The 27,230-nt window shown below is 37.6% G+C and overlaps 1 protein-coding gene and 4 long non-coding RNA genes across 12 annotated transcripts in view; 2 read left to right on the forward strand and 3 right to left on the reverse strand.

Moving 5' to 3' along the window:
- LOC117233761 (prickle planar cell polarity protein 3-like) overlaps positions 1–27,230 on the reverse strand; it is a 115,615-nt gene that overhangs the window by 4,095 nt on the left and 84,290 nt on the right. Inside the window, exons 1-3 of one of the 2 annotated variants that reach the window (XM_033494325.1) lie at positions 8,405–8,910; positions 4,955–5,258; positions 1,872–2,408 (exon numbers count right to left, since the gene is read on the reverse strand). In XM_033494325.1, the coding sequence (XP_033350216.1) occupies positions 1,872–2,408; positions 4,955–5,258; positions 8,405–8,874 (1,311 nt within the window). In that variant the 5' untranslated portion in view covers positions 8,875–8,910. Of the gene's footprint in view, positions 1–1,871; positions 2,409–4,954; positions 5,259–8,404; positions 8,911–27,230 lie in introns of those variants that run through there. The other variant, XM_033494326.1, reaches the window with a different exon arrangement.
- On the forward strand, positions 2,405–4,932 carry LOC117233762. Of its 2 annotated transcripts, XR_004493386.1 has the most exons (4): positions 2,405–2,744; positions 2,811–3,734; positions 3,899–4,003; positions 4,714–4,932. It is a non-coding gene; the product is annotated as an uncharacterized LOC117233762 (long non-coding RNA). The 2 variants fall into 2 exon arrangements; XR_004493385.1 differs by having other exon boundaries at positions 2,405–3,734.
- LOC117233763 lies at positions 7,091–11,579 on the forward strand. Of its 4 annotated transcripts, XR_004493390.1 has the most exons (6): positions 7,091–7,497; positions 8,263–8,453; positions 8,544–8,775; positions 8,866–8,995; positions 9,432–9,695; positions 11,287–11,579. It is a non-coding gene; the product is annotated as an uncharacterized LOC117233763 (long non-coding RNA). The 4 variants fall into 4 exon arrangements; XR_004493388.1 differs by lacking the exon at positions 7,091–7,497 and having other exon boundaries at positions 7,895–8,453; XR_004493389.1 differs by lacking the exons at positions 7,091–7,497; positions 8,263–8,453 and having other exon boundaries at positions 8,660–8,775; positions 8,866–9,341.
- Positions 13,367–15,114, reverse strand: LOC117233764. Of its 2 annotated transcripts, none has more exons than XR_004493392.1 (3): positions 14,553–15,114; positions 14,299–14,481; positions 13,367–14,160 (listed from the first exon to the last, which is right to left on the reverse strand). It is a non-coding gene; the product is annotated as an uncharacterized LOC117233764 (long non-coding RNA). The 2 variants fall into 2 exon arrangements; XR_004493391.1 differs by having other exon boundaries at positions 14,299–14,457; positions 14,553–15,112.
- LOC117233765 lies at positions 23,703–25,340 on the reverse strand. Of its 2 annotated transcripts, XR_004493394.1 has the most exons (4): positions 24,809–25,340; positions 24,476–24,700; positions 24,237–24,381; positions 23,703–24,153 (listed from the first exon to the last, which is right to left on the reverse strand). It is a non-coding gene; the product is annotated as an uncharacterized LOC117233765 (long non-coding RNA). The 2 variants fall into 2 exon arrangements; XR_004493393.1 differs by having other exon boundaries at positions 24,237–24,700.

Here is a 27,230-nt window from a genome sequence, read left to right on the forward strand (position 1 = left end):
TCGACACCTAGATTCAATGAATTATCGCGTTGCATGCCGTGGACAGTCGTCACGGGAATATAAAGGGGACAGGACTGAGGCTGACAGTTAAATCGTCCCAACGCTCCGGACTAAATGACTCTCGACGGACGTGCTCGTCTGGCGTAAATAATTGTCACGCCGCAAAAAGCACCAACAAACAAACCTGCTGCCCTCTGTATCGCCCGATACAACTACGAATACTGCTACTAGACTTTTTTTGTCGAATTACTCTAGGGTACACCATCTGTGTTTCTTTTCCAATGCTTTTACTAAATGTACAGTGACTACGGAAAGTATTTGCATACTCTCTTATTTTTCAGTAAAGCGTTTTTGATCAGCACCCTCTTGCATAATTAAACTAATAAATTATAATATATAATATTATGGTAATAAATATTTTATCACAATAGTTTAGCAATAAACCTTCATAAGCAATTTTTACAAATTCAAAATTAATTTTCTCCATTCTGATTACCTTATTTAACAAAAACTTATGTAATTGTAAGCGAGAACTTTATAACATAGAATTTTTAACTTGTCAATTTACCAAATTAATATAATATGTCAATTTGTCAAATTCTATACTTCATTTTCATAGTCTCCAATTTTTATTGTATTTTATTAAAGATATCTAATTAATTAGTATGTAACTCCTATAATAAATACAACAATGTGCGAATACTTTCTGTAGCCATTGTATTTGTGCATTGCTAGTGTATTCGGTAAAATACTAGTTTCTTTATAATTAATACATTCTCGATGATAAGGTTACATTATGTACGGGTATTAAGTGCGATTTGATCTGACGGTGAGGAATTAAGTAGGCGCGTGTGTATTGGTCGACAGGGAATCTCGATTAATCGTCACGATAAGTGAGAGAAGTTGATCCGCGTCGGATGCAGATCAAAGGAACGATGATAAATTGTGAACCCAAGTTTGTCTTTTTTGATTACGTTAGCGTTCCGTGCTAACCTTTTCGATTTATTTTCAATAAGAAGCTATTTTTAGATATTCCTTTTTGGTGTGAGCCAAAGTTATGATTCTAATAAAAAATCAAATAAAAATAAGAAATGCTAATTGATAAATGATACAGAAAAGTAGAAATGAAGTTGATCATCTCGTAGTTTGTACATGAAGTGACCGGTGTTTGAACAGTGACGTTGAAATGCAGATGTTCGTTTTTATACATATATATACATAATTCATGACTTTCGCTTAGTGTTCATGAAGAGTCAGTAACATCAATGACTCTGTACTTGAAGCTTCTGAACCGAAAGAAAATCACATAACTGACCTTAAATAGCAAGAAACGTCCAATAGGTCTCAATCTATTTCCATACTCTTATCCTATTATTGTAATCTGAGTAACTATTCGCATAAATAATCCACTAATAAATACTCATCACCAATTATAAAAAATTCCTACCTGTATTATATTCCAAATACAACAATGATCTCGAACATACTTGAGCATAAATCTATATATATCTAACTGCGTATATTAATAGATGTCACATTATGAGTCGTACTAAGCTGGTTAGAACTGAAGATCTGATTAGATCTTAACTCGTCCGAATCTAACTTGCAATATAAACACATCTATCATCAAGTATCTAAACACAACATAAAACTACGAAAAGAAACGAATTTCGGTAAACCTACTCCAGATCCTAAACATGACCTTGTATCGTTAAAACTCTCTTAGCTATTCTAAATCTTTCAGTGAAAGGGAAATGTTAATCGATTCCTTCTACCCACGTCTTCCCGTACCATCCAAAAAGGGGTCAGCCATTAAAACCAACATTCACCCACCATATATTAAACTATCTTCCTACTCGTTCGACCTTTACCTGGCGATCGCACTCGAGGCACGCGAAGTGCCTCATATGCCACGCCCTCCCCTCCGCCTCGGTGCATTCGTCGGCAAGTATGATCTCGTCGCAGGCGCAGCACCTTGGTTTCAGCGTTTCCGCGTGATGCCGGCCGCAGTATAACCTGCCGTCCCTCCAGAAGTATATCAGGTCGACGAGCAGCTGCCTGCACACGCAGCAGACGAAGCAGGCCGGATGCCAGAGGGCGGACGGACCGGCGCGGCTCGCAGCCACCGCCATCTCGCCGGCCGCGATCGGCCTGGTACATTCGCGGCATCCGGCGCCGTGGGGCCTGTCCAGCTGGCTCGCGTGTCCCCGTCCAAGCGCCTCGCGTTTCCGTTGCGCGGCAAATACCCTAAGCTCCCGCTTCTCCTCCTCGCTCAGGCCGCTGCAGTACCGCGCTTCGTTGTCGTGCGGTGGGAGCTGCTGTAGCAGCTGCTTAACTCGCTCCCGCTCGCCGGCGCTGCCCGCGTACGGGATCTTGTCTTCCGGTAGCGCGCTGAAGTACAGGTGTACCTGCGACACATGGCGCGAGGGAATGGTAATTAAGAGCGATTGGGGCAGACGTGTTGTGAGATATTGAGATTTTACGCGTATCTTGATAAATGGTTTGATTGGTTTAAAGGAGCAAATAGGTTAGAATATAGTGTATAGGGCAAAGGAGACACGATGAACTGAGAATGAAAAATCTTTGAATGGAAAACTTCTTTCAGTAGATTTAGTGATTAATTTAGCTTGTCTTGATTGTTTGTCGATGTTATAATATCTTGATATGTAGATATATGGTTCGGTTGGTAAAGAGGTTAAGAAATGAAGAGGTTAGAATATAGAGTCTTGTGCAAAAGGAATAAGGTGAATTGGAAAGCTGGATGGAGAATTTCTTTCGGTAGATTTAGTGATTAATTTAGTTTCTTTTAGTTGTTTATTGATGCAATCGGTTTAAGTGCTCGGCTTTTTCGTATATTTGTTAGAAAATGAGGAGAATGTTGCAAGTTGTAAAGAAATGGAAGAACATCGTTTTGAAAGGTTAATAAGAGGTATGTTCTTTTTATGAAAGATGAAACATTATGTCCTATAATATTTGTTTCTTGTAATTGTTGTATGAATTTTATGTGTTTAACCAACGTGACATAATTTAAATTAATAATGATCCTTCTTTAGGAAAAGAACTGGAATTCAATTGATTAATGCACCTGTGGGATTGATCAATCAAGTTAGCTTCCATATCGATAACGTGATCAAGGAGTGTCAATCGATCGACGCCTCCTGGAAACGATTTTTGATCAAACAGAACTTGATATGCTTCGATTTATTCGATATGCAATATCGAATATCTCTTTGATTTCTGTGACGGTGAATCTGATAAAGATGCACGCGCATAAATAATTTCGATGCTTGAGAATGATTGCTTCAAGAATTCGCCGTGTCCCACAATAAAAAGAAAGATAAACGAATACAACATGATTATGAAATTTCCTATATCGATTGTGAGGAAAATAAAAATAAAAGTTCGAATTACACAAGTAAATTTTTAATGGAAGGGTTAGCAAGTTTTACGAGATGAATCGAAGACCTTAAACGTTTTATGTATCGGCGATCACGATGGTCGATATTCATCATTCATGAATAATTCAGAAATGAAATGCTTACAGTTACACGGGACACGTGACGGACTCCTCCCTTGGACAAAACACTGGAATGGGTCTGCAGTGTTTTATTTCGCTTACGGGATCGACGTTTGACCCGAATCTTTTCTCATTTATATTTCGTTTCTACTTCTAATGTTTTTATTATGTAAATAACTAATTGTAAGTAGGAGAAAAGAAGAAGAATAATATAGCAGTAAGTATTTGCGTATTTGCGTTTGGAGAAGAATTGAATTCTAAAAGTTCTCGATATCCTAACCTCGCGAATTCAACATTTTCCAAACGAAACGTTGTATGTTTCAGATAACCTTAATACTCTTGAATAATATGTAAAACTGTTAAAGTTTCTCAAAATTCTAGGCGTCGCGGGTATCCTCTTTGTAACTGTCTCGATAAATCCTACGGAGAGAAAGTCAACCTTTATGTAAATCTAAAGTCACCACGTATGGCGCATGGAGTATCAAGGTGCGCCCATATAGCTAAGTTCTGTATGAGTTTTGTAACGTTCAAATCTTTGGGTGACCTTTTTAAAATTCTTTTGTTTCGTGAGCATAAAATTCTCTTGTCATGATGTTCGTTATTTGGAATTGATATTCCACTTGAGATTTGTATTTTAATTATTTTCAAGAATATTTCAATTACCTAGGCTTTTAGAAATTAAAAATTACAAAACTTAAAGAGAGTGAAAATTAAAAATTAAGAAATTCTAAACAAAATCTAATCGCTTGGAACACATATGTATGTGTATGTAAAGTATTGCAATGTGTAAATTATGCGACATACAGGGTGTCCCAACGTTTTGCGGCGAAATGTCAGTACATTCTATAGGTCAAAGTAAGAAAAATGTGTCATATAAATACACACATCTAGCAATGGTCAGAAGGTATCATAATACTTCTACAACTCCAACTACAATTCTATTTCAAAATATTCATCATTTCGGCAAAAAATTACTTTTCCAAGTTCTTGCTTATTACTGGTTGAAGTTGAAAAACGAAGAATTTCGTATATCATTTTTTTTTCTTTTGTTACAATTCTTTGACAGTGCTTTCAATGACATATGTTTGCATGATATTTTGTTCTTATCTTGACATATAGGACGTACTGACAATGTTTGGCCGCAAATAACTCAGACATTGTATGTAAAAGATTGTACACAATAATTATCTTTATAGGTAGTGGAAACACAGATCACATCATGAACATCATGGTCACATCACCGTAAATCTAATTTCTGCAACTTAACCTAAAAAAAAAATTCATTTCAACCACCACATACAAGAATATATAATCGATAAATATCATTAGATATATCTTGAGTTAAAAATAAGCTCTAACGGCCAGAGTACAAAGATAAAATCGAGGGACCATAGTTATGTCAGTATTCTAAGCATGTCGAATAAGTTATTTTCTTACTTGATCTGGCCTGAGGCCTGGCGGGACCCACGTGTACTCTTCGAGCGCGCATCCGCTGTCATCGTCGCTCTGCGAGTGCCTCTGATGATGCATCAGAGCCTCTTGAAGGGCGAGGCCTGGCGGAGCCGGTTGCACGGGACTCTTGAAAGGTTCCTGGTGAGAAGAACCAGCGGCCCCGCTCTGAAAAGCCATGGCCATGGCCATCGGCGGACCAGGACCGAGGCCGAGTCCCGAGGGACCGCCCGCCTCCGTCGAGGTCCGTTGATGCTCCTCCCTGGGACACCTGCAGCTTCTGCACACCTTTCTGAAATCAGAATCGAGTGCTCTGGGTTAGAGAGGCTCAGGGCAGCGAAAACGAGGTCATTGGTCTTCTCTGCGTTTTGTTATGTGCTTTAATCTTACATAGGGTTGGGCGGTAATCGTAGTACAACCGGGCAGGGGCTGATATTACATGAAAAAATAAGTTGGAAATATAGAATAAAATTTTTTCATATGACGCGTCGTTCCTGAGAAAATCAAGTTCGAAAATTTGTCAAATATACTTTAACTTGGCTAAGTACAGACTAGGTACGAGTAAACAATCAGCAGGATGTTATTATAACACATGGAAACAAATCAAAAATGTAAAATAAATTTTTATAAAATATATTTTCAAATTTATTTTTATCAAAAATGAAGCATCATCTGAAAAATATTGTTCTACATTTTAGACATACTTTCAAATGTAGTTTATATCCCTGTTGATTATTTTAAGTATACTTGTCAAATCTTCGAAGACGATTATCTCGAAAACGATGCTTCAGATGAAAAAATGTTATACCAAATTGTTTTCTTATTTTTTTATTTAAAATCACTCTCTGCCCGGCTGCACTACCATTAGTCCTACCCTGTATACTTTTATAGCTTTATTCTGTGTAAGGTTTCTAACCTAGCAAATTTATGTAGTTTATATAGTAAATTTATTTTAAATAAACTTTATTTTCATTCTATGAGGTCATATTTTAGATTCATGAATTTTAGAAATTTCCTGATTTTGTTGCAGATTCACTTATTCGATATTTATGAAAATTTATAAATTTGACCAACATAGGTAATTTAATATAGGTTATGTATAAATTACAGAATAGTGTATTATTGATACTTTTTTACAGAGATTAATAATAAAGCATTGAAGATAGAACACTCTAACTGATTTCGAAGTATTTAAGAATTTCTAGTGGAATGATTATTCCAATTAATGAAGTAATGCTCTAATTGGCAAATTAACATAATGCTAAATATAAGTTAGGTTACGATTCCGCATACCTAAACAGAAAGTATAAATTATATGGTTCCTTGGATGGAAAGTTCGCTCATAAAGGCGACATATTAATTCAATTTTACAATTCGCAATAAAACCATACAAATCGGATTCATTACATGTAATTGCTAGAAAAAATTCCGGTCATTCTAATTTGATTATGCAGAAACATTCTAATTTGGTGCAGAAACACTATCGCTGATCGTAAATTCAAAATCATTGACATTCATTGAAGAAATTAAATACTATCTAAGTCTTCTAAAAGCAGAGTATTGAAATACTTCTAGTAATATGCCCTAAATTCCGAGACATTTCTGCACGAAGCTATAATGTGATGAACGCTTCAATCCACAAGAAATTATAAATAGATATCTATTAACATTGAAATATGTTAACAAATGATGTATACATGATTTTTTAAAACGAATAGTTTTAAATATAATCAGTGCAATTAATAGAAACATGTTTGATTTAGAACTAATTAGTGTGTTAAATATGTTTCTACGCGAGTACATTGCAACCAAGAATTCATAGTAGCACTACACATGTTGCATATAAACGCAGTAGCGTTCCAAGAAGACATTCTTTTCCCACAGGAAGCGATAAATTCGCTTCCCATCAATTCGAAGAAACGGAAGGACCTCGATCGCTTCGCAAACCTATCAATTTAAAAAAAAAAGTACATAATCAAAAAGAAAATTAGTATACCCTTTAATTTCAACTCCAAAAAAAAAAAAAGGAAACTAAATGCAGTGAAAAATAAAATCAACGAACATAAAGAAACCCTTTAATTTTCATTAAAAAAAAAAAAGAAAGAGAAGAAGAAATATACGTGTGCAATTAAGAATAAAATTAATATCTCTTAACTTTCACAACCAGAAATACTATAAGACCGACATCTAGTAATTTCCGTTCAATATCAATTAATAACCTCTCAACTTAAAAAAAACCAGACCTACACACAATTTAGTTCATTTTTCCCATTAGGAGAAACGGAGGAGAAAAACGAGAATATAGCATTGATTCACTTTCAAAACGAAAAGTATGCATGTTGCAATTTAGAGGGCAGTATATCATTAAGATGTCCTGCAAGTGAGAGAGAGAAAGTCTCGTGGCACGACAAGAAACCCTATTTGCATGAAAGACGATGAATTGGCAGCGAGTGGTAGGCCTGATTACACGGTAACCAGCGGAGAAGCATCTGTTCTCATCGCAACTTCATACTGCTTCCAGACTGTAAGACGTAAGACATCAACTAGTCTATCGTAATTTAAAAACTGATCCATTCGACTTATGATCAAAACACTGTGTGAGATAGAAAGGGAGGAATTTCATTTTCACCGAGAAAGTGCGAACATTATTCCGTAGGAGATTGATCTGACTACGTTCAAGGAAAACAGTATACACTTTGCTGGTGTGGTCAATGAAACGCGGAACGTGCTAATTTCACTTTTTTCTACTAGTATTTCCCATGTCTAATATTATGAACGTTTAATGATGCTTTGATTTGTTTCGTTCTTATTGGTTGATTAGTTGGTACTTTAACTTGATAACTTTCTATAGTGGACTCAAGTTAATAGATGATTTTCTGATGTTCTAATGTTTTTTTGAACCATCCTACGTAATCCTAACCTTAAATATTATGAGCCAAATGTCAATCTTCATTTCAATTGTAATAGTTTACTTTGTAGTATTTGAAAATGAAATCTCTTTATCTTTAGGTTAATACAAAGACTATCACGATTAATTCAATTAACATTGATTCATATATTTTAGCAAGATTATAACGCAGTATGCAGATAGTTACGAGCAGAGATATAATTTCAACCAAAAGAATCTTAAACCAATGGACCACCAATAAGTATTAAAAAATACTCGCTTATTACCAAAACTGTTAAAAAATTTGTTATCCAACTTGAATTCGTATGTATATCCTTCCCTAGTAAAACAACGAAATGTAAACACCAAACCTTTCACACCAATCAACATAACACGGAACACCTCTCAGCCACTCTCCACGCACTCTTCTGAAGAATATAACCAGCTCGCCAAAAAACAAGATCACTAAAACGACACCCGTATCACAAGCAGGCTACCGGCCAAAAAACTTTCCCTCGAACAGGCCAATCGGCAAAACGAGATCAACTCACTCTGCAGAGGCGGCGACATCATAACCCGAATGCAAGGAGCCACAATCAGGTATCACTGGCTCCCCTGTGATCCTGCGTTCGGTTTCAAACACAGCAACGTCGTGAGCACCGTTCAGATATTCCACGCACTTCTCCGTAGGGCTAGCTCTCGTTGTAGCCAAAGCTGGACACCCGACCATAACACCAACCACATCATCTTCCTCGTTTCCATCTTCACGATTCCTCAGAAAAGCATCCAAATAATGTTCATCGGTGGAAGGTAACTCGTAGACGGTGCCAGGTGTCCAATTACTGGGTAGATCCCGTCGATTGGCAGATTCATCGTCAATTTTGTTAACTTGATCGTTTTTCCTGGCGTATAGTTTACGGAGGTAAGCTTCCTGGTGGCTCCTGGTGGCCCAGCAGCCACCCTGCCACCATCTTTTTGAGCCTAGCACTGAGGTCTTCCGTCTTCTTGCTAGACTTGACATGACTTCTTAAGGAGTTGACCCATGTAAATATGCCATCTGAATTGTTGCTGGTTTCCAAGGAATATTCGCTTGGCAATTTGAAAGTAGCATTGGAATAACTGTTCTTCTATAATTGATGTATGTAAGTTAACATCTTTTGTTCTCGTTTAGAGGGGGCTGATGTCAGTCATTATGAAGCATTATCTCTTTTAGTAGCAAAACCTTCGTTCTTATGTTTTGTTGTTGTATACTATCAGTATAGGAGTAACTTTATTATCGTTGATGAATGCTAATGTATTGAAATTAATTTCTGCCTGATCCTAGTCAACAGTATATCGTCTCTTCCTCATGACTTCTCTTACAGTCTTACAGAATCGTGTCTGGAATCCTAAGATTGGAAGAGCCAGGCGTCGAAAGTCCACGATTCTATGCATGTCATCATCGACCCAATGCTTCATAAGGACTAAAAATCTCGGTGGCTCCTCCAAGTCTGCCATTTACTCAATACTTTAACCATTTTGAAAGAGCCAAAAAAGTGGTATTGGCATTTGGCTGACGGTGTACCATGTTTTTTTCAGTTCCTCGGGTTGGCACGCGCTGTTGGAACACCAAGAGATTCTCCAGGATACGACAAGGACGCGTCGAAGGGACAGGGACAACGGAGAAAGCGAGCGTCGTAAGGAAGGAAGGAGGAAAGATAGTAGGCAATGAAAAGGAAAAGAAGAGACAAAGATGCAGCTAGGAAGGAGGAACAGAGAGAGCTAAACCAAGGGGGAGAGGGAAAGAGCGTACAATGTGCAGAATGGGAAGAGAGCAAGAGAAGGGAGAGGGAGAGGCAATCTGTACGTATAACCGGTAGTACAGCCAGAGATTAACGTTTTAATACGCGGCACCGTGGTCGAACGTACAAAGGGAATCAGGCGAACGATAACGTTTCACGCGGATTCTCCAACCCGATCTCTGTATCGATCGGTCTGCTTCTCTCTTCGCCTAGGATTCACACAACCTAACTCTCTTAAGCGTCAGTTTCCGATCGCCGTTCACTTCAGTCGTCCTCTCCTACGGATCAGATTCGATTCACGTCGAAGCCTTGACACGCGACGTGTCAGTCTATTCCGGGACCAGTCTGACAGAGCGAAGTCACGAATACCTTCATCCTGTCAATCACCGATGCAGTAGAACCACCGACAAACTTTCAAAGCAGCTCATATTGACCGTGATAATTTATCACGGAATCACAAAAATGGATATCAACGATGAACTGTCAAACACCACCACTAGAACCTTCCCTAACTTCACTTAACTTAATTGATGTTTGGTAAAACAATGACAAAACTCTCGAGGACATTAGGGAATAAACAGTGAGAAGAAGGTTCACGGGGTTAATTGGCGGCAGTATCGTGACCGGTCCGTGAACGCGTTAAAAAGCTTCTAGAAGCGGCGTTTCCGTCCTTCCTACTCGGGCGTGCTGAGGCCGAGCGGACACTGAGCGTGCTCTGGGACCGCTTGGCAGCCGGAGAAGCGCGGGGTAAAGGCGGCTACTCGGCTGGAAAGCCGCTTCAGGGAAGGGGGAACGAGGGCCCGTTCTCGAACTCTAGCTGCTACGCCGCTGCGTGTAACTTCCACGCCGCCAATACGCGCTCGCTTGTCCCCACCACCACGCCGCGGGCCCTGCTGAGCTTCCCGATATATTTATATTCGTTTCTAATATGTGTGGCGTGTCGGGGCCCGACGCCTCGCCGAAGGGCCCCGTTCGAGTACGCGCGCGCGCTCCAGTCATGTCGGTCCAGCATCGTTCCACGAGGGACTGTGCGTGCCGTGACCACAACCGCACCCCGAGGCTATAATCTGCTACGACGCTATCGCCCGAATCGATTCTCTCTTGTGGATATCCTTGGAGAATGCAGGAACGTTTCTTTGGGGACAATACAGGGGTGATTTTTGTTGCTCTGGGTTAGATTAGTATTCTCTGGGTTTGAAGTTGAGGATTGTTCTTTTTATTTGATATTGCAGAAATTAGTTAGAGGGTGTAGTTGAAGAGTTTCAAATGGATTTTATAGAATTTCTGATATTCTTTGGTCTATGAGAATCCGTTTTAAATCCTTTTTTTATTTCAGCTTTAGATTAGATTAGTGTATTACGATTCTAATGCTTATTTCAAACTGGCACGGCTCACTTGTATAAATTAGATCAAAATCTTGAGCTCTGTCGTCTTAGATTAATTTACGCTGAAATGGAGGTTAGGTTCATAAAGTTTCTCTAGAATCTTGTCTACATGGAAAATAATATCAAACATCAATGTACTCTTCCAATTGCCATAATTCTAATTCTAATTGCCCCTTCTAATCTAGGCATGTTAGGTATCCTACCATGTTGTACTATTTTACTATTTTACGACGGAAAGAAGACTAAATTTATCTACAACGATTTCAGCACTCTCAGTGACACGTAAACTGGACTGCAGAAGCAAACATAGCCTCGTCGTTGGCGATGTCCCGCAGGCTCACTGCAAGTGGTTGCAAATGTTCGTCGTAATGACGCTGCCGTTTTTCTGGAGTATATCCACTTGATGCCCTCGCCTTGCCCAAGAAACACGGTAATGGTTCTTGGCTGATCGTTAACCGACTGGTTCACTTGGAAATGCGATGTTAATTGGTTATTAATCGACCATTAACCAGATGGCCTCGATAAAACCGGAACATTTTGCTTCGTATATCGGCAAACTATTCTATTGGATCTTTTATTGCATCGAACAGACGCATACGCACGAATTCATTAACGTGAGATGGTGTAAAATTACTGGTTAATTATAAATTGGTCATTAATCGATAAGAAATACCGAAAACAGGATACAGCAGTCCTTTTGTTCCTACGTTTCTCTCGAATCTATATTTAAATTCATATTTTACATATTTATCTAAATTATTTACTGACTTTTATCAGAGGCTAATTAATCATCCAACAACACGTGATGGATTTCAGATTTACATATCATCATCGTGAATCTTGAGTTCAAACTCGTTCGCATTCGAGTATCAGACTGCTACCAAATTAATTGATATTCAATTAGGTCCCAGGAGTCTTTTTACAGGAAAGTCTTAAACTTAATGGGAATTCGTTACCCGAACACATACTCCAAATTCCCAAGTAAAGTAGCCAAAAAGCGCGGTTTTAATTAACACTTCATTAACCAAATTGGTAAAGAGTAATCAGTTTCAGCAAATTTTTAATTTAGCAAGAAACGTTAATCACGATGCAGTGCGTATCTTATATGTCCAAACTAATTATTCAAAACGGTGTTCCTAATTAAAAGTTAATTAATCAATTAGTAGAAAACGATTCTCTGTATCAGAAAACATTGAATACATTGGAACGAATCCTGATCCATTTCTGAACGTTACATTGGGCAAGGAGACCTGCAATAGGCATTCTTACGTAATCCAAGTGGAACGAGTCCTTTTCCGGACTCGATTCTCGGATCGTCCCTAATGATACGGACTATCCGCCGCCAATGAGACATAAATCGCTTAATCATCGTTACCGTACTCTCCAACATTCCACCGTTTCTCGTTTCACTCAATCGTAAGCATGGATTAGCAGAAACCTCTAGTCTCCTTTCTGCTTATTTTACCGCGATACACATGAATGATTTTTCAGGACGATTCCATGAGTATAGGTTTGTGATAATAATACTGGCTATGAATCATGCTCGGCTCAATTAAGTCACAACTTCTCCGTTTATTTCTCTGACAAATATCTGTTTAACATGCTGTTTGCTGATACATGGAGAAATGTAGAAAAGGAATTTAAAATTACGGAGGATGTGAAAGAGTAACATCTATTCTGTAAGAAAATTGTCCAAAGATTAGAGAAAGGTGTAATCGTGAGTATTCGCGACTACTCGGTTATCCCCACCTTCTGCGTTATCATGAAAGGATCACAGTGCGATTTTATGCTCAGCCAATAAGCATAGAGTTTTTGTCCCCTCTACTTTACAGCTAATATCCTATAGAAGTGGTAATATCCAAGGTGTACGCCTGACTTAATATTTATTCTTACTGGCTATAAAGCGGGAACTATATAATACGTTTTTAAATAATTTACCTCTTCTTCAAAAGCAATCTTTGTATTTTGTTATTAATTGATTTTTTGTTTCTGGTAAAATGAACTGGGAGGAGAAATTTCTGTTTACTGGTCATCAATTAGACAGATTCGCAACTTACAGTTGGAGTTCCTTATTTATGATGGCACGCTGTCCGTTCCGTTTGACTTGAGGTTAAAATAGATGCATAAACATAAAGCTGCATCTGGAACGAACTGTTAATACCCAGTAGCATTTGCTCACGCTGCTTCTCTTTGATTTCACATCATGCATACGTAAGAAGTCGCAACGATGTCTGGATAACGACTGAGTAACACGACTAATCTTCGGCAGTGGTTTTTAGCATATAACACGAACAACTTGTGCATTCTAATGCCTAGAAGAACGAGCGAACCGAGACAAAAACCTTTCATTTGCAAATGTCCATAAATCAATTTTCTTCATTAACATGTATTCTCGTCAATCTTTATTTGATATCTTTCCCTCGCTAAAAATAATGTTTTACAAATTACAAAAAAAATATATTTAATACGTAATTATCTCGTACAATTCAAAAAAGCTCATATAGCCATTAAATATTATTATATATCTGTCTGTTCATAATTACAGATATTTCGCTAGTACTAGTAACTACAGTCGACCTTATATTCGAGAATTTGAAGTTAGCGCTTTTAACGTCTCCATAACCTCACTCGCTCAACATAACCGCAACCATAGCGTGCAAATTTCATTTCCTCGTTACTTTTTACTTTACTGTAGAGGTCGACTGCGATTCAGCGAGATTCTTTCCTCCACAGAACTTACCATAAGGGTACATGCCACTAATGATTTTTATTGTATCAAAGATCAAAGATATTTTAGCAGAAATATCGATGGTGGTTTGCAAACGATTCAGTACATGATAAGTTGCTGCCGAGATACTGACTCGATTCTCGTTCGTCGAAGAGCCGATTAAAAGGGTGGATCGAAATTGACGACTTAATTTAATTCAGAGGGCAGGCATACAACGTTGCAACATCTCTTTTTGGTTCAGCCAGGACATTCGCTTCCGAGAATGCCATGGAGAAATGTCTTCATCGAGCTGCTTAGTGGCAACTGCCACATCACAGTTTTTGCTGCTGTTCCCTTTCAAGCTTTTTATCGTTCATGGAATTGACGAACATTTCTGGTTCACAGTACGATTCTAAACGAGACGATGATTCGATCTAAAATCATGGTTTTAATTAATCACCATGTTCGGTAATTGAGAAATAAAATTTCTGATCCAATATCTATAACGTTTGTTTGTATTAGTGAAGTAGTATGGCTTATTCTATTTCAAGGGATTCAGCAAAAACAGCTACCTCACCACCAGGGTTTCAATCAAAGCTGTACTTCGTCTTCCTTCAATCATTCCAAGCATTTCCTTCATTTGAAAAGGATGAAGGTTTCCTCAATCAATTTTTTGCCGTTATGAATTACCCTTTTTCTATCGGTCCAGAGGTTCAGACGTCAATGGTCCGCTAGTTCAAGGTAGATTGAAAATTCTGTTAGACAATTGAAACGCGCATCTCTGTAATTGAATCTTTTTACTCGAAGACTCGAATAGATAACCTACAGCACAAATTTAGTGGTCTAGCTCTTTCATTCCTAATTCATTAATTTCATTTCAATGATCTACTATTCAAAAAGCGTTCATCTCTATATCCCATCAAACAAAATGGTGACTGTATCATTACTTTAACAGCAGGAAATATTTCTAACGCCTAAAGTAACAGGATCGCTTCTGACACTCTACTAAAACAGGTGGCACATGATTGTCTGAGAGAAGCCTGGTTGGTTATGCGCATGCGCATGCGCATACGCGCGCGAGAACACCGTGTAGTAACCGGTACAAGGCACACCATGTACCGGAATTATTAACTGTTATGCAGATGAATCTCTTATGCTTCTTCCACGCATAACACCGAGTGCTCGAACTTTTCAACCTCCGCGCCGAAGGCGTTCACTCTATCCGACCGAGATCCTCCATCATCGACAACGTTGATCTGAGTACCGCTGCCGTTCTAGCTTTATACGGTAGCCGCGACTGCTCTCCGCGTTAACGAGCTGCGAATGCGTGCGTGTCACGAGCTGGGAGGAGAGCAATTTGCAATTCTTCTGGTTTTTTTATCTTGGATTTTCCGTGATTCTATATATCAACGAAAGATCTCTCATAACTATAAAATATGGGTTACCTTTTTATATAGAAGTTTAAGATTGAGGGAGTATTTACTTCCTTATCCCGGATTTTCTGACATTTGAAGAATCAAAGGAAAGTTCTCCTGATTTTTTATAATATTATAAATTATTTTTATTGAGAGGATTTTAACATTTCATTAGTGGATTGACAAAATTTTCAGGAGTATATAGAAACTTTTTTTTGGTTTCAAATGATTAGAACTTAAATTCTAATTTAGATCTAGATACTTTATACCTTTACATTAAGAAGGTAGAGTTAATGATGGTTTTTGAATTTCTAGGTTATCGTGACAGCGAGACTTTCCCACAATTTCTCGACTTTTCCAGCTACTTTCAGTTTTATTTAAACATACTACATTTCTCATGGGCTTTTACTTTCGGTTTTACTGGTTTTATACTGGATTCCAGTGTTGAACTATTGAGATAGGCATTAATGGACAACGCTTTAATCGTCTAGACTTCATTAAACATAAATCACACAAATACTTAAACGTTATCTTCACGACGACTACTCATTGTTATTCCCAATTCTACCTTATATATTCACAAATTTCATTCTGTGAGATTTGTACAAGTTTATTTACATACGTTAGAACCATGTTGTAATAATCTAATGATCATTGTTCAACGAATGAATCAATAGTCTACACTAAACACTACGTGTAGAATACATAACGTATCGTATTTGAAGCACACTTCCTGGATTCTCAGAATAACAGGGTAAGTGACAATTATATGTGTATACATATATACACATATACTTTCCAATTTCAACTTCATTCCAACAAATACAGTAAAAACAAAACAGTCCATTGATTCTACAATTTTGTTCCATAGTCATTCTTTATTATTTTTAGCTAAACATCTGGAACGAAGTGAGAAATACGTTAGTATTATTCCAGGAAATAAAATCTAACTCAACGTTGACCTTTGATTCACCGATTCCAACTGTTCAACGACTCCTCTCCACCTCTACACCTGTCGTCTAGTGAAACAGCTGGTGCAAGCCGAATATCCAGTGGTGTATCACCGAACTTCGCTATGAGGTGACCGGCTTACGTTTTCCTCCGTTTCCCGCGTTTATATTTAGCACGGTCGCCACCAGTTTACGACACGCGAGGAATTTTTCGTCCTGGGGAACTGGTTTCTTTCCTTGTATCTAACAAGCGTTGTGCATTCGATCTGAAATGATTCTTTAATTTCATTTGTTGATTATACTTTGATTAATAATGTGAGCCATAAGTAGCCAGGTTCAGAATAGGTCACAATGGTGTTTAATTTGAAATGTATTCTTTGCTTTTGATCAGTCACACCATTATACATATGTGTATATGTGATTCAACTATTCTCTCTCTCTCTCTCTCTCTCTCGCTCTATGTTTATTTGTGTGTGTGATTTGATACAGGTGAGCTCTAAACAGAAATTAAAGTATTGAACTGTATGTTTAAGATTAGGTTTACAGCTGCATAGATACTGAAAAAATATTTAGTAGTGCAACATGATTTCTTTCCTATCTAAATTTGGAGCTTAAAAAATTGTAAAAATCGTCGATTCCTTTTGTTCAAACGTCTAGTTGTTGGAGATTTATTACGGTGACGAACAATTGTTCGATGCAGCTATTTCTTGTCCTAGACAGACCTGAGATAATAGTCTACTATTATAGAAGAGGGCAAAATCTTTCCGAAGAATCATTGTAGTCCTCGTACACCGGAAATGCGTCATCAACAAATCGTTCGAGTCTGTTTACGGAAAGGAGAAGTCAATGGATGATGGTTTTTACACTACTCCGAGATCATTTTCTGTTCGAACGTCCGGTTTTTAGTACCGTGCAGTATTGAGCTCGGGCAAATTGACGGTATAGAACAGTCGAGGATTAATCTCTCTTGAAATTATGATTTTTCTACTTGTTAACGGCTACGGTTCTTCAACATGCGAGTTTGCGTTTCTAACCTGTACATGTAACAGCATTATTATTGTAAGTTTTGTTTCGCAATTGCATCTGCAGAACTCATAAATGCATCACTTGAACTTCAGATTCTAAGTCATGTGTTAAATCACTTTTCTTTTCACGATATTTTGAATGATCCAGTAATACTTATCATACCTAATGGAAATATCAAACAGAGTAGTTCTTAATTAGAATGATTAGAAAAATTATTACCTTCATTAGAAAAATTTTGGAAGACTCAAAACTCACAAAAGGACTTATTCTAACCTTAATATCATAAAAATGGAACTAGTATTTGCCGCCTCAAGTAGGTGGAGTTGTGAACCGCCTTGAGCTACTAAATATTCCATTCCGCCTATATTCTGTCCCAAATTACGTATCCAATCACCAATGTCGTACCCGAAACAATTTTCTAGCCTAAAACAGATTTCAATCTAAGTTCATCATTCGTCAAACTCTCAAATTTTATTTACCATCTTACATTTTTTAAACTACAATCTTATCGAATCTTATTTAATTTCCATTTACATATTATCGTTAAGGCAGTTCCATAATAGTGCAATTATAGTATAATTCCTCTGTTTTAATTCATGAAGATTGTGAATCCACGGTGATGTGTGCGCGCACTTTCTTTCCCGCGCTTATGCGATCAGCCCTCCCCCGGTTCCCACGAGCATTCTCCTGCTCATTACGACTTCCCGAGGCAGAGGTGCACACGGAACCAAGTCGGTTTCTCGAAAGGAACACCGGTAACAACTCGACCCTCGACTGCTCCGTCAATAGTAGCTGCTCGAATGCGGCCTGTTTCAATATTTGTAAATCCTGCCATTCCCCCCCTGCCCCTGTTACGTCGACACTCGACAGTTCTCTGCTCGTCAGGATACAAACAAGGCGATTCGACTTCTTAACCGGGGAAACTTGTTCAGAAAGGATGGAGAAGGTTAATCTGGTCTTTATTAAACATTTTCTTTTTGTACTTCTATAGTTGGACACTGGAGAACTCTTTATGGTTAACAAGAATTTTTTATATCTTTCTTTTTGCATTTGTTATAGATTCTCGAATTAGCTTATATAAATAATAAATCTGGCTTAAATGTCCTTCTTTTAAATTTCAGCTAAAGTAATATCTGGTAATATTGAACATTGAAGATATAGAAAGAAATAAGTACATATATAAAAAGTCAAAGCTATTATGTGCTATAAATTAAACAAAATATTTAACGAAATAAATTAAACAAAATAAAACAATTATATCCTCTAAATTAAACTAAAACTAGCTATCTTTTGTCATATAAGCAATTATAATTGAAATTATAAAGTTATTAGGAATAAAAATTAAAATAATATTAAAAAATTGTCAAGGATACAAACATTTCATGTACGGCAATAGTCAACTAACGCGACGTTTCAGTTATCCAAAGGTTTCATGAGAGAAAGGATACAGCGGATATTTATCATGATCACCATAATTACATCAAACCACTCCTATCCGTAATTGCCACGAAACTCCGTATTAGATATATGCAATAAATCCCCATGAACGTTGAGCGTTCGTGAATTTATTAACTTCTTGTTGTCGACTCACCTTACATAAACGGAACACGTTTTCAATTTTATTCATCAAATATTTCTAATATTTCCTTGTCATGCATTTATAGTATCGTAAAATACATTGATATTTCGCTTTTATTTATTGAATTCAAAGTGATACATAATTGATTGTAAAAAGCTGTCCATATTCTAGATTTCAGATCTTCAAAGATGATAATGTATAAAGTGTCTAATTTAATGCATATTACATGAGCCTATGATCAGAATTTTAATTAAGATAGAACCTTTCTAAGACTATTTGAAAAAAGGAATACTTTCACTCAGAAGCTCTAAATACTATAAATTATATTATGTACTCAAATTCTTCCCAACATTCGTCCCAAATTTATTATTTACATTTAGCATTCTACCAGTTTAAAAAATCACTAGAAATCAATACTTCCAACTCAATAGGTTTCACATTTAATCCCACCAAAAACTTCGAAAATTACAAAGAACGTAAAAAATAAATGCCATTAATTGACTGAATGTACTACAATTCCTTAATCTCAGTCGTTCCAAATAAAAGCACACCGCATCCTAACCTCAAATCGAAGGTCGAATCGCGCCGTGTAATCGTAGACACTCGAAGCGCGTGGTGTAAACAATACGTTCCGCCTGTGAGAGAAGCACTGCACGAGCCTCAAGGTCCAAACGCGATCGGTAGGAACGCAAAAAGGAGTTGTTAATGGAAGTGGAGTTCCATCGGGCGCGAGCGAGCTGGCCAAGTATATAAGGAAATCCAGTCGGGGAATTATGCAGATTGTAGGTTGGAATCCATCTGCTGATGGCTCGGACAGGGCATACTCGAACCTACGTGAGTTCATCCACGGCACAGGACCAACTACCCATCAGTTCTGCCTGTCGGTTTCGTTGCCTCCACTAGCAGGACGTTCCTCTTTCTTCTATCTGTACTTTTGGCCTCTCCATCCTTTCCTTCTACAGTATACGAAACGGTACGAGGGAAGCAGGAGGTTGGTGGAAGAAGCTTGATCATTTCCGTGGAATTACGGGGCTGTGAACGGTACAAAGTTACCTAGGGAGAAAGGGGGAAGAGTTAAATTAATGAAATCGCGACGCGCAAGCCACGACGCGCAGCTATTAGCCTGGAATGTTCAAATTGTTCCTGGCTTACGGTCGAGGTTTTATGATTGAACTTTGAACCTATCTTTTGCGTTAGAAAAGACGATATCCCTGTAAAGTTCTGGCAGCGAGGATTTGGTCGAGTTCTTTGGTGATTACACGAGTAACTATGCGAAGAATGTTCGATAAAATTCCCTAGGGAATTGGAATGGCACGGTTGGCTGTGTGATTGGAGAAACAAGTTTTGGAATCTGTAGTAGAATTGTTTGCGTGTAGCACGGTCTGTATCGTTAGAGAGGAAGTTCAATGTCCTTATAAAAATTCCCTGTGGGGCTTACGGTTGGTTATACTACTAGGGAAAATTGTAGAATGCTTTCTGAATAAATACTTGAGAAAGCTTTACGGAAATTTGTCGATACTCTCATCAATCAAATTTATAGTAATATATTGCGAAATGTATAATTAAATTTCCTATAATACTTAGTTACACCTTCATAAGAATATAATTCTTTAAAAAATGCTACAAATGCAACAAATGGTTTCTACATTGTTTTTGGCAAACTGTCAATTACACAACGCAATTTATTATATAAATATCTCTACATTATTCAGGCATTGTACAATGTGGATTATAACTCTCTCTGAAAGTGTTAAATTCCTGTGTTCTCAATTAAATTATCTGGATACAGATCGGAGGAGATCGATGGTATCGTAATGTTCAACTGACGAAACGATGTAAAGGCAAGAGGAGAAGGGACGATAGACGAGGATAGAAGAGAAAGGATAAGAAGGGAAAAGTTCTCCAGAGCGACAGGATGATGGAAATTTGCGCCCAGTGAACCTTGTCCCGGAGCGTTGGGTTATTTCTCTATTTTCATTCTTCTAAGATAACTCTGGTCTGCTCGTGATCCGGTTTACCTATCTCGTCCAATAAATATCGGGACATCTCGTGAAAACTTCTGTTTAAACACGCTGAAATCGCGTACACAAACAGATTTCTCTAATAATCAATGTTTTCTATGCTGTATTATAATGAACCGTTGTCATCGAACCGTTAAGTGCTCTATGTTGGGAAGACTGTTACTTTTACTGACAAGTACTGATGACAAGACACACATATGCATATCTTAATAAATGGTTTCTTCATGGATTAACTGGAACCTAACCTACATATGTATGCAAATTCTTCTTCTATTACTCCTATTAAATTCCTATTTCTCTAAAACAGTTAACCACACACAGATACCAAACGTAGTAGCGTAAAATAGAAATCTTTCGTCAAGTGTTTAAATAATGACTAAGAAGTTTCTAACTTGAAACTGTTTTTAAGATAATCACGAATCATGATTAAAAAAATTATCTAAGGATTCCCATTGAATCGGAAGATATATGTTGTTCACTTGCCACTGCTAATTAACTGGAACCTAACCTACATATGTATGCGAATTTTTGTTTTGATATTCGTACTTCAAAAGCGTTAATTGCACAGAGAGACCAAAATTAATAGTTAAACAGTAATAACATAGAAATCTTCCACTAGGTTTGTAAATAATAATTAAACAGATAATCACAAATTACGATTAAAAGAAATGATTTAGGGAATTTCGCTGAATCGTAAAATACGTCGTCCACTTGACACTGGTAGTCCTGTCGGTGAATTGAGGGGACCGGGTCACATGCAATAAGAAGCTCGACAAAACAACAATGACGGCGCCAACCTGATCGTCGCTTGTCCTTTGACGTGTTCGAGAAATCGCGAGCGTGAGCATGCGCGTCAGAGAAATCGGGAATTCAGGTAGTGGTTGAACGAGAAGAAGCGAGTGTGGCTTGGTCGCTCGCGGGAAAGGCTCGACGGGGAACGAACGAGTCGAGCGAAGCTGTAATTTAGAGAAAAACGTTCCCCGGAGCCGCGGGGCCCTACTTTTCGTGCGCAGCGACCCGCCTACCTGGCCTCTATTACCGCGCTCACTTCGGATAGCGATGGGCTTAACACGAATTCGAATTATTTTTGGTGTAACAGGAAAGATTCAACTCACTGTAATAGTCATTTTTAATAGTGTTAAAAATATTAAATTCTTGTTTTTTAAATAAAAATGGTAAAAAATGTATTCTAGTTTTTAAAATGTATTCTAGTTTGCTCGTATTGTAGCTACGTTATAACGGCCAACCCCGTATTAAGATTTTGATATATTACTATTTAGCAAGTATCTAGTAGTATTTCTTACCCATGAAAATACAAGCATAATTAAGGTCCAAAATTTAAGATAGAAAAAGATAAAAAATGCATATCTAATTTTCTTGAATTGTGACTATGCTATAATAGTCAACCTTGTATTAAGATTTTGATATATTACTATCTAGTAACTATCTAGTAACATTTCTTATTCATAAAAATATAATTGCAATTCAAATACTCTGGCATTATCAAATCGAGAATATACGAGAAATCAAAAGTGCATGGCTAAATCGCGAAAAACCTGTACTGTATCAGTGGAACTACTTACGTTTCTTGCCCTCTCCTGAACAGAGGTCTTCCTCCCTGTACCCCTCTAACGCACGTTATTTCTTCGGGTACGTACTTAAAGGCTTGTGCTCGAATCATCTTTTGCACAAAATCATCGCCGCGGTAGCCTCGGATCACGCTTGTGACTGTCCTTGGGACTTTCTTCTTAGAAAGGTCTTTATTCGGGAACACGATTACAGCCACTACGTTGGAATTACGGGCAATCAGTTGGCGTGACTTCGAGGAATTGTTTTTTGGGACGTATAACCAAAGGCGGAGGGCCAAGATTTGTGAATTCGATCTTTCGATTTTTTTACTTTGTTGTTAGCTCTCTGTTTATAATATAGGTTCTGTTATATGTTCCACATAAACTATACAAGACAATCTAAAACTTCATTGAGGTTAATTACTAATTTAAAAGAATGAATACTGTATTTATATTTGGAAAATTTAAAAAAAAAATTTTATTACTGAGAATAAGGTTACTAATTTCAGAGAATATTATTGTACTTGTATCTGGATATTTTGTAGCGAACAGAATTTTCAAGGTCATTGATGAATGCATACAACCAATAATAACCAATTTAAATGATTATGATGAAAATCATGGTACCGTATTAATTTGCAAATTTTTTAATAGGCATTGATTTAGTATCCGCTTCATGAATAAAAAATGTGATCACGAATGTATAGTTACTTTTTTCTCGTAGAATAATGATTTACGACGAGACTTTCAGGGCCTACTGCGATTACGTTTCACCAATATACCGCGCTAAGTCGAACGAATGGATCGAGGCGATAACCTCGAGACGTGTTTACGCCTGTCCTTGAGGGTATACTCTCTTCTCGTTTTGTTTTTTCCCAAGACGGGAAAAAAACAGCAGACTTATTCACGGACAGTGATTGCATGCGTATAGTTGAAATTACAGAGGGCGGGCTGATCGGGATGATCGATTTCAGAAATTGTCTCTCCGGATGGAAAATTAATAAATGATTCTTCATCACATGATAGAAATTATGGTTACTCTGGTAATCGTATCCCTCGGCATTTCACGCAGTTACCTTCCCCAGATACATCGATCCTTCAGTTTAGGAACTTTTCTCAAAAAGATTCCTACATAGTTCCAAACATTGATCATGCTGAAGATCAAATGTGATTATGTAAATAAATTTGATAGTATGTATATGGGGTGCTACTTAAACAATGTCACTCACTATGATCAAATTGGAAATTTTTAAAAAATTTCTTGCAAAACATTTAGTTTAAATGTAAATGAAACGAATGAAATTTTTAAGAATCAACAGTAATATTTAAATGAAACTTAAAATCTAAGGGATGACAAATATTTAAAAAATATACTAAATAACGAATGACTGAAGAAACATTACTGAAACAGAGTACATTGATTTTAGAGAAATTTAATTAGTTAAATAACCTCCAATATAAATTATGCACTTTTCCATTTAAAAAATGTCTTAATGTAATTTACAAGAGGAAATATTTCAAGCAACATTGGCATATGAAATTATTATAAATTACGATGGTATTAAGCAAAGCAACGACGTGTTAAAACATAATATATTGAGCAGGTGTACGCAGATGTAAATCTATCCAATTGGACAGACATAAATCTGTTCCAAAGGAAAAAAGAAAAGATACAACTAAATGAGACGGCGATGTTAAATCCTGTTCGCACTGGCGTAACACGCTTGTCATCCGTATTGTCACCCACACCTCCTTTAGAGATCACTATCGGGGCGTTATTGTCAACAGTGTGGATGGTTCCAAGTTTGGAACGCTACCGGTAATGTTAACCAGCCGCATTATCCGAATGATTATTTCCACGAAACAAACTAGCAAAAAAGGAACGAATGAATCATAAGCCGACAAAGGAGATACTTTTTACTTCTCGATTCTTCATCTCTGTAATCGTTACCTAGAAGTTCCTGCCGCTTTCTACAGGTCATTAGGAACTGCCTTACAAAAACTTGATCAAGTAAACGTTAACAATTTTTCATTTTTGCTTAACTACCTTTCTCGCTCTTCATGTCGTTGCAACGATGAGAAATAAATTATAAGTGCTTCCTCAACAGAAAATAAAAGTTTTGTGAGAAATCTATAATAAGATATAATGAAGGAAAAAACTGAGTAGGATGTATTTCAAAATTAACCTACATCGTCGAATTCCTCCATCAGATTCATTCTTTTCGCTTCTCCATTTATAAAAGAAACAGCACGAATTATTTCCCCAATCAAATCTGTTCCATCATGCCTTAAATCAACCCCTGTATCTTCAAACCACTCCGAGTAAAAAATCCAATTCCATCATAACCTCAAAATGCGTGTATCCTGCTCAACACGCACATTTCTCGCCGAAGTTACCTGGGTCGGTTCAGCGCCCTACAAAGAGATGTCGCAGGTGAAAAATATGACGAAGAGAGACAGCACGTAGGGACAGATCCCCGTAAGGAGCTAAAATTCGTCATAGATAGACTGTGACAGATTCACCTTGCTCTGCAGACAGAGTAAAATAGAGGGAAGAAGGAGACGTTAGCAGTCGACGATGGCACTCGTAGAAGACGCGAGAATGGGGTGCGAAAATGTCGAGACATCTGCTACCTCCCTGCCGCTGAAAATTATTAATCCTGTCAAAAGTACTAAATCATATTCCCTGCTGTTGCACACACTGACTGTCTAGGGAAAGAGGGGCGAGGAAGTTAGAGGATGCGAAAGTGAAGAGTAGCTGCGACTACGACGACGTACATCGTTGCTGACCTTGATTTAGGGTCGCAGAAACCCTTCCCCGAAGATCGCGCCAGGTATTTATGACTCGAAGGAACTGGTTGCCGCTGTGAACTCTGGTAGCATCTGCGGCTGAAAGGATTCTCCCCCGGGGGCGCGGGAAGAAATCGAAAATATTCATATTTCAGCACGTCTACGCTTCGCTGCTCGAGTTTGTCCTTTCTTGGGATGGAATTCAAGTGAGGTTGTTGAGACCGAACACCGAAGTAAGAAGGTTAAGTCTGGCAGAAGTAGAATCTGTTCATTTTTGTCGAACATTTGCAGATGGATGAGATTAGAATTGGATTGTGAAAAACAATCGCTATAATAGCGAAATATTAAAGTATTAACCTTACTTTGAAAGATTCAGTTCTTGTATAGAAGTTCAATGGTAAAGAGGTTAGGTTTAGGGCACTGTAGTAAGGAAGTTAAATCTGAAAAGAAAAAGAATTGGTTAATTCTTGTTTATTGTTTTCGAGATGCAAAAAGTAGAATTGAATAGAGAAAGCCACAGTAAATGAAATACTTGGACACTAACGTTATTTTAAAAGACTCAGCTTTTTGTATACAAGTTATGTGAAAAAGAGGTTTGAAATTTAATCAGGCTGATGAAGAACCGATTAATCAAACCAATTTATCTTCTGCCACGTTCATTAAAGGTTGTACTGTTGGAATACGAAGAAAAAAGAATATTCAAGTTCCATGTGTCTGCCACAATAGGTCTGTTTTTCGTTTTTGGTAATAGAAATGAATCAAGAGCTTCAAGCTGGGATGGATAAATAAGTCGTTTAAATAATCCCCAGTATGAATTAATGAATGACTCTGTTAGAAGTGGTTCTCCAAGAAAATGAATGTCCCTGCACTCTAATGACCAGGCTGATATTTTTGAATAATCTTCGATAGACGATTGAAATTAAACCAGTAAATAAGAAAAAGTAGATTACAATATACCTGTGAACGTCAATTAATTATTAGATCCAATATTATTAACATAATCAAATAAAAAACTAGTTAAATGGTAGCAAATAAATAAAAAATAAATAGAGAAAAACAATATTCCTACTGTTGCATCCGATCAGCTTACTTTACATTGAAACGAAACGAAAATTACATATTTCATAACCTGCCACGATTAAAATTCAAATCCACTTTTATAGTTACGCCCATCGATGCCCCGGGGGCAGAATCTCGAAGTACCCTAAGCTTCATTATACGTCGAGATTAAATAAGAACAACCTAACCTAACGGGCACGTTTCATTTTCTTTCTTCCCGCTTTCATAATGCTCATTCTTCTCTGATCGGTCCCTTTTCCAACTAAACCGTGACATCTAGTGGCGACTACGGAGATACGTTTGAAAAATAATGGAGATTAATCAAAATTCCCCGCGTCACGCGTCTTCTTGGCCCCTTTCCTATTCAAAGTAACGCTAAAGGTGCGTCCTCACTGAAACAACGACAAAGGACTTTTTGTTAATGTCCTGTATTTTTCGAAAAGGTTACTGGTTGTTGCGCAATGTTCTTCCATGTTTTTTCCGATTCTATTGGCACTGATATAAGTTAGTGTTTATTGCCTACTGTTGTTGATTCACAACGCATTAGTATGTGAACAACGAAAACAAAATGTTCCACTGATTACTTTGCTCCAGTGTGGACAAAATGTTTCTACAGGTTGATAGATGTTGGGTATTATTTGAAACGTGCAACATCAACGGGCAGCAAAACGAGTGAGAATGCAGCTTGAGAGAAAAATATGATACGCTAGAAAACTTCCCCTTTCGAACGGACGTAGGTTAAAACGCCGACGGAAAATATACCTTTTAATGAATCGCCTCGTGCACAAACCTCATCTGGTTTCGTGATGGAATTTCAAAACACTCGTCTCCATCTCCCATATAACGAGAGTCTTCCACCATTCGAAACGCGTGCCTTTGCACGACCATGCGTATATTTTTCGTTAGACAGAAATTGCATTTTTTAATTCCCTACGCGTATCTCGAATAACAGGCGCTCGTATCGAGTTACATTTTTACGCTGGGTAATTGGAGGTGGCGCCCTCTCTGCGCAATCGTGACGAAGGTAAATAAAATTCGCCAACCTGGGGATTTAATTGAACGCGAAAGCCCGTAGGGATGATGACCAAGGAAGAAG

This window comes from Bombus vosnesenskii, unplaced genomic scaffold (genome assembly GCF_011952255.1).
Source record: "Bombus vosnesenskii isolate JDL3184/JDL3185 unplaced genomic scaffold, Bvos_JDL3184-5_v1.1 scf7180000013299, whole genome shotgun sequence".
NCBI lineage: Eukaryota > Metazoa > Arthropoda > Insecta > Hymenoptera > Apidae > Bombus > Bombus vosnesenskii.